General features: G+C 60.7%; 1 protein-coding gene across 1 annotated transcript in view; it reads right to left on the bottom strand.

The window, feature by feature from the left end:
* Positions 1-277: 277 nt before the first annotated feature.
* SND1 (staphylococcal nuclease and tudor domain containing 1) overlaps positions 278-7,504 on the bottom strand; it is a 410,316-nt gene continuing 403,089 nt past the window's right edge. The window contains exons 19-24 of the mRNA XM_002712078.5: positions 6,229-6,352; positions 5,321-5,390; positions 4,385-4,498; positions 2,827-3,030; positions 966-1,010; positions 278-853 (exon numbers count right to left, since the gene is read on the bottom strand). Coding sequence (XP_002712124.1) covers positions 788-853; positions 966-1,010; positions 2,827-3,030; positions 4,385-4,498; positions 5,321-5,390; positions 6,229-6,352 — 623 coding nt within the window. The 3' untranslated portion in view covers positions 278-787. The remainder of the gene's footprint in view (positions 854-965; positions 1,011-2,826; positions 3,031-4,384; positions 4,499-5,320; positions 5,391-6,228; positions 6,353-7,504) is intronic.

Below are 7,504 nucleotides of genomic sequence, written 5' to 3'. Positions count from 1 at the left end.
CTCCCATTCCTGCTGGGCCCTGCTGGGCCACCTGGGAGCTGCGCACACTCCCAGCAGGACAACAGGTCTGGGTGCTGTGTGCTGAGCTGCTGTCCATCTCCAAGGTCCTTGAGGGCAGGCTGGGTGCCGCGAGGTGCCAAGGGATGCCTGTTGGGCCCAGGAGTTGCCTGGAACTCTGCAGAAGGGCCTGGCTTCCCCCAGCCGCGGTGGGGTCTGGGAGGGCTGGCCGGGGCCACCGAGCCCCCAGGCGCTGGGCTAGACCGTGAGCAGTCGGGGATGCAGACAGCATGTACTACTTTATTGGGCCTCAAAAGCTTTAAATACAGAACGGGCTGGTGAGGGGCTGGGTGTGGACGCGCTGACATCTGAGAACGGATATGTATCAGAGAAGTCACAAAATCAACGTTGACAGAGCTGAGGAAGAAGGGTGGCTGGGACAGAGGCAGGGACAGGACTGCACACGCCACTACGACCAAGTCTTCCAGGTCTCTTCCTGATTTGAGGACAATTTTTTTTTTTTTTCAAAAAAACCACAAACCCCCAAATAAAAATACAAAATCAACTGGGAGAGGCTGAGCATGATGGTACCTGTCATTCCAGAGGACGACGGCCTGTCCCCAGAGAGCCGGGCCCCTCCCCTCCCCCGCCAGCCCTGATGCCACAGTAGAAGAAGCAAAGCTAGACCCAATCTATGCCCCCGCCCCCGGGGTCTGCAAGTGCAATCCCCTCCCGGCACAGGAAGAGGTACTGGCGTGAGCAGGGCTGGGGGCTGGACGCGACCCCCTCCTCAGCGGCTGTAGCCAAACTCATCTGCATCGTCGGCTCGGAAGTCTCCATAGCGCCACAGGTTCAGCTGCGGGACAAACAGAACAGGGCGGCTCCTCAGGGCTGTGGGGCGGACTGGGACCCAGGGGCTAAGCCCCTCAACTCAGCAGGCTCTGGGGGCTCCCAAGGCGAGAACTTACCCGGGCGCTCTTGGCCGACTCCTGGGCGTTTAGGTATTCTGTGATCTGAGGGGTGATAGGAGAGACAGAGTGGTCGACACAGGGTTTCTTGGCATCCAGACCAGACCACCCAGCAGAGCCACGGGCCAGCTCTGCCGCACTCACACCCCTGCTCAAAACCTCCAGCAAGGCCTCCTGGTCCCTTGTACAGCCCCGCAGGCCCTCCTGGGATACTGCTGCCTGCCTCGTGTCCACGTGGCTACCTAGCCCAGCCCCATTGTGCTTACACATCACCCCCTGAGTGCGGCCCCACCTGGGACCCCATGTGAGTTACCACCACCCCCTCCTACATACTCCTCAGCCGCTTTACTGTTTGCAGAACCCCCAGGGCTTGGAGCTGGCGAGAGCTCCCTGTCACAGAATGGGAGGACGCGCTGCTGTGGGGACTAAAGGCGATCGTGGGAGCCAACGCCCGGGAGACCCGCGTCCCCTTACTTTTACTTTTTCCTTCCCACTGCACCTGCCATCTTCCGTCAATCTACCCTACAGATCTGTGTTCATTTGTACTGTCTGTCTCGTGGCTGGATGTCAGCTCCACCAGGCAGGGATGCCTGTCTCTTGCTGATGAGCACGTGGTGGATCCACAACACACGAGGATGAGTAAATGAATGAACATGCTGGGGGTATTTCAGACACCGAGGCAGAAGGACTTTTCTAGACGCCGGAGACATTCTGGGCAGCTTCATACAGGGGACATGAACAGCTCTAACTCTTATGGAGATTTTAACCTGCTCGGAGCCACCTTGAGAAACAGGGGGTCTAGAGCAGGGGACCCAGGGTCGGCCCTCTCAAGACGCAGTAGCAATCCCCACGGAATCATCACTGTGCATCCCTAACCAAGCCACGCAGCCGCAAACCACCAACGCGTTCTGCGGGCCTGCAGTGCAGCTGGGGAGAGAGCACACTCCAGTGGGGCTGGGAAAAGGGAAAGCACTGGGCGAAACCAAGAGATGAAAAGGAGCCTGCCTCTCCCAGGCCCGTCTCGGAGCAGTGTAGGCAGGCGCTGGGTGCTGCCTCCTCAGCTCCAGCCTTGCAGCAGGCAGCGCGGCGGGGAACCTGAGCTCCCCACCAGCCCCCACCAGCCCATCTGCCCGGGATGGGTCAGGGACTCAGCTCAGCTGGGAAGCAGGGCAGGCTGGTGTCTGGTGAGAGGCTAGGGAGGGACGCAGATCTGCGTGGTGCGGAGTGAAAGGGGTTGCCTTGCATCCACAGCCCAGTCTGAACAATCGATAACCGAGCAGCACAAGGTGTCCCCCGGGCTTTGGCTCCCATGGTCACGATCAATCCTGCACAGCAGTACGGCAGCGGGGTTCTCTTGTTCTGTTAGACGGGAGACTCGGGCTTCCCAGGGCTGAAACCTGGAGCGGGCAGCACTTGGCCAGCTCTAAGCCCTGGGGGCTTTCCAAACAGCCAGGGGGGGTGTCGTGGCACGGTGCTTTCTGGCCCTCAGGTGGCACTGGGAGGTGGCTCTGGACTCGGGAGCTGCGCGTTGGAATGGAAGAGAGTGGGGGAGGCAGGAATGTGGGGCTGACCCTCTCCATCCCAGGCCTGGCAGCGCTCTTTAGCCTGTCACACGGGGGCATGGGCGCAGGGAAACTTTCCGCTCTAGTTTGCAGCTGCATCCTCAGCCAAACCCGCAGCCAATTAATTTGGGATGTAATTAGCTTTTTTTTTTTTTTAAAAACCCAACAAACCCAAATCCATTATCTTTCCCCAGCAGGAGCAGCAGGGTGGTGGGGTCCCCGCTCCCTCGCTGGCTCGAGGTGTGGTCCCCAGTCCCCTGGCTGGCGATGGCGGAGGGCTTCCGCGGCACAGCACGTACCACTTTCTGGAACTGCTTCTCCTTGCGCACTTCCACCATGACCAGCCCCTCCTTCACCAGGCCCAGGCCCACGTCGCCCTTGGAGTCGGCGAACTGCAGGGTGACGTGGGGGCAGCCGGCACTCAGGTGCTCCACGTTGAGCAGGCACTGAGTGTTCTGGATGTCCCGAACCACGCTGTCCACGGCGTCTGTGCGTGCGTCCTCCTGGCAGAAGGATATGCCCAGGTCAGTGGGAGGGACCAGGCAAGCCAAACAAGAGCTACCTGGGCCCGGGGTCTGGTCCACGGACCTCCCAGAAAGTCAGCCTAATGGGGGCCTGCAACTCTCCCCGCTGGGACCCTCTTGAAGGGAAGCTGGGCCTTGCGTATGAAAGACTAAGTTGCCTTACCCGAGTCTACCTATGCATAGGAACCTGTCCTCTCTTACTCCCCCCCCCCCCCGACTCTCCAGTGGAAAGTGGCCTCCTCCCCACCCCTAAAAACACACCTACTTGCTGTCTGGACCCTTCTCATCTCCTGCTCTCCCCAGGACCTTGTGCCATAAGTGACCCTGTCGCATCTCAGTTTCTGCCTGTTAACTGTGCTCATGGCTGCCCATCCCCCCAGATTCCAGCCCTCTGTGTGGTACTCATTCTTGTCATCTTCTGGGGGCTCCCTTGAGCAAGTCTGTGACAAAGGCGGGGGTGGGGGTGAAAGCAGTCAACAGTGCTGAGTCCCCCTCTACCCCTCGCTACCACCTCCCTGCGTCCAGGGGCAGTGCCCGCCCAGCCACTCGCACTGCTCTCACTCTGAGCCCCAGGCACCTCACCTCCTCCAGGCTAAAGCCAGGGGCATCCCCACCAGCCTGAGCCTGCCTGAGCTCCCTGCGGAGCTGGACACTGTGTAAGGGCTCTCCTGTGCTGGTGACTGAGAGACGCACATCCTGCCCTGTGGCTTCCTGGCCTGTGGCTGTGGGAACGCCAGTGTGACCCAAGGCGCTCGGTCCCATTGCACCCCGCAGGGGCACACGCTGCGCAGTCCTGTATGCTCCATGGCTTTAACCCCTCAAGCCCGTGACTCCAGGTCTTACCTTGCTTCCAAACTAAAGCGGCTTGGAGGGAGGCCCCAGAGCCCGAATCTATGCCTTCCTATCCCTTCGGCCAGCAGTGACGCAGCCACACACAGGGAAGCCAGTGCACCTGAGACCCCCCCCCCCCATCCTACCTCCTGTGATGCTGCCACCTGCCCCGGGTCCTGCTGCTTTCTCCCCACCCCCACTCCAGTGGCCCTGGTGTCTGTCTCTCGCCTGGACTGCTGCGATCACACGCAGCCATTGCTTCCAGTCCTCCGCACCCCGCTGCCCAGCCCTACAAGGCCACTGCGTCAGAAAGTAGGCTCGGGCCTACTTTCTCAGGTGCTCCCTGAATGCTAGGATGTTACCCTGTCTGTGTGGCCTCCCTCAAGGGCCACGGTCAAGGTTCCTGTCTCCCCTCACCGAGTACATTACCAGCAGAGCCCTCGGCCCTGCCGCCACCGCCAACCCCGTGAGGGCCACAGCAGGGCTCCGCGTCTCTACTCACATCTTGGGGCACCTGGATGAAGGCAAAGGCGTACTCTGTGGCTTGAGCTGGCAGTGCGCGGGTGCTGAAGGCCGGCGGCAGGGTCCCCAGACGGGAGGGTGGCAGGATCTCTCTCTGCAGGGGAAGACAGGCTCAGCTGCATCACGGCCCTGGCGAGTCCTGAGGCGGGGCCTCCCTCGCTTGCCCTGTGCAGGCTTGTGCACAGCCTCCCCCGGTGGGCCAGGCGTCGGGGAGAACTGACGCCATTAACGCAGTCTCGGTGGCTTCAAGGGCTGCTCCCACGTCCTCGCCTTGCACTCCCTTCCGTGACACAGGTCACCTCCGCCTGGCAGGGCCTCTGCCTTTGGGCGTCCCCAGGTGACACTTTGGGAGCATGGCCCAGCTCGGGCAGATCCCCGGCCACAGTCTTTGAGGAGGGGACAGGATGAAAGCAGAAAGCCTCGGCTACACCTAAGGGCAGCTGTGGCCCCGAAGGACAACCCCTCTCCCACAGGGATTTCTCAGGGACTGTCAACAGGTTCCTAGGCCCAGCCTGCGAGATTCTTCTCCCAAGGGGACTGATCGCTCTGTTACCCTGACTGTTCCCTGCCAGCAAGCCTGGCATAGCAGGAGGATCAGTCCTACAGGTGTAAGGGTTAACAGAAGCCCTGGGCCCATTCAGAGATGCTGGACAGAAGAGGAGCTGTGGATGTGGCTGAGCCCTCCTCCTTGGGGTCTAGGGAACTGTCAGGGCCCACAGGCTCTGGCCACAAGCACCTGCTCTGCCCTGTCACCCAGGGGTGCTGGTCTGTCATACAGCACAGGTGCCCAGAGGCTCATGGTTGTGTCAGAAGCCCACAGGGACCTTTGAGAGGTCATGAGGACTTGACCTAGGGACTACTGCGTCTGCTGGCCCTGCGGTGCCCACTCCTCCACACCCCGGGTCTCAACACTCACGTTGCCGTAGTCAATGTAGAAGACGTGGACTTTGGTAGGAGACTCGACTTTCTCCACTCGGGCGCGGTACCTGCAGGGGCATCATGGGAAGAGTGCAGAGTTTGGTCTCCCCAGGGCCTTGGCGATGGCAGGGCGAGGGCACAACATTTCACTGCCCAGGCCCCAGGGCGGCCCTCAGACTCTGGCAAGGCCCAGCCTAGGGCGCTGTGGCCACCGTGGAATGGAGTCAGAGCCTCGTGGGGAGCAGAGCGGGGGGGGGGGGGGGGGGAGCGGGGGAGAGAGCATGTGCAGCAGATTAATGTGCCCTTGGGGCATAAAGCAACAAGACTAATGACTAGATTGATGTCTGCTGTTTAAACCCAGCACACTGAACAGCAGCTGTAATTAGCTGGCAGATCTGTCTGGGAGGCCGCAGCAGGGAACACATCCAAGTCACTTCGTCACCCTAGGAAGGCCACAGGCCCTACCCTTGGTAGATTACATGTAAGTGACCTTCCTCCAGCCTGCGAGGGCTGCTGCTCATGTCCCAGACAGCTGGGGCAGAGGGTCGGGCGGCTGTGTGCCAGCCACCACCTTACCCCCATGACATCACTCCTTCTGTGTTGGAGAGCCCCAACCCACCCCCTGGAGTTCCCCGGGGGGTGGGGGTGGGGGCTGCTGGACACTCTGGAGGCTGCTGGACAGCAGGGGGCTCAAGGGGCCAATGCACGGGCCCCCGATTACCTGTGGGGAGTAACAAGGGACACCCGAGATCCGGAGAGCTAGGAGGCTGCCACCCAGTGGGAAGCAGAGGGGAAGGCAAATAAGTATCCGAGAGCCGGCGGCAGCTTTGCAGGCCTGGGCCCTGATATAGCCCTGCTATCCCGCCCCCCTCACGACCCCTCTCCAGGCTGGTCTGAAGGGTTTACCATTCTCCATCGACAAATTTGGCAATGCAGAAATCTCCCCGGCGGGGGGCATAGGAGCCCTCCACAGGGGGGTGGCTGGTGATGTCGTTGCGCATGTTCTCCATCAGCTTCTCCAGCTGGGTGCCTGCCAAGGAGGAAGAGCGTGGTGAGGCCTGGACGCGTGTCCCCTGGAACCCATCTCTGGGCAGGTCTGGGGTGAGCAGGAAGGGAGACTCGGGAGGGCACAGCAGCACGCACTCTGCCTGGCCCACATAAGAAGTCCACCTGGGTCCCTCTTAAGAGGTTTCCTGCCATCTGACTTCCAAAGCAGGACTGGTGAACTGCCTTCGGGGCTGTGGAGCCCTGGAGAACACGCCTGCGCCTTGATTCAGGAGGTAGGGAACAGGGGCAGGTCCGGAGCAAGGCCAAGGCCAAGCAGCTTCCCCCAGGGACAGAGGATGGCCAGCACGTACCCCAGTCCAACCCAGACTAGAGAGGGGTGAGCAAGAGCAGCCATTGTCCAATGTCTCCCAGGGGCATCAGGGGGGTAAAGGATGGACCAGGGCCCTGGACAAAGAAAGGGCCTCAGAACCAGAGCCAGCAAAGATGGGGCAGGAAGTCCAGGAGCGGGGCCCAGAGGCTCCAGGTGTTCAACCTTCGCCACTCCGACCCTTGCCACCTGCAAGATTTGTGCTGAGAACTTCTGGTGCAGCTGGGGGAGGGGGGGGTCACCCGCCTGGCTCAGCACCTGGGGGAAGAGATCCCTCTTCCCTTCCTGTCTTCCCCTAACTGCTCAGGCCTTGGGTCTGCTGGGGTTTCTTTGCCTATTTTAGCAACACCCGGGGTCTGCTCAGTTTCTTCCCTAGCCCCTTCCCACAGCATCCTCCCCTCTGGACTTAGCAGAGTGCCCACCGTCCGGCCTCCTATGTCCTTTTGGTCCCTTCCCTGTCAGAAGTAAGGAGGGGTGGGGCTAGTGTTGTGGTACAGTGGGCTAGAGCCCTGAACTTCAGTGCTGGCATCCTGTATTGGTACCGGTTCGAGTCCTGGCTCCTCCACTTCTGATCCAGCTCCCTGCTGATGTACCTGGGAGAGCAGCAGAGGATGGCCCAAGTCCTTGGGCCCCAGGACTCACTTGGGAGACCTGGAAGAAGCTCCTGGCTCTTGACTTCGGATTGGCTCAGCTCTGGCCATTGTGGCCATTTGTGGAGTGACTGTCGGATGCAAGACCTCTCTCTGTCTCTCCCTTTCTCGGTAACTGTCTTTCAAATAAATAAAATAAATCTTTAAAAATGAAGAG

The sequence above is a fragment of the Oryctolagus cuniculus genome, chromosome 3, assembly GCF_964237555.1.
Source record: "Oryctolagus cuniculus chromosome 3, mOryCun1.1, whole genome shotgun sequence".
Lineage (NCBI taxonomy): Eukaryota > Metazoa > Chordata > Mammalia > Lagomorpha > Leporidae > Oryctolagus > Oryctolagus cuniculus.
The sequence above is the reverse complement of the archived record's forward strand: the minus strand, read 5'-3'. Positions and strand labels throughout refer to the sequence as shown.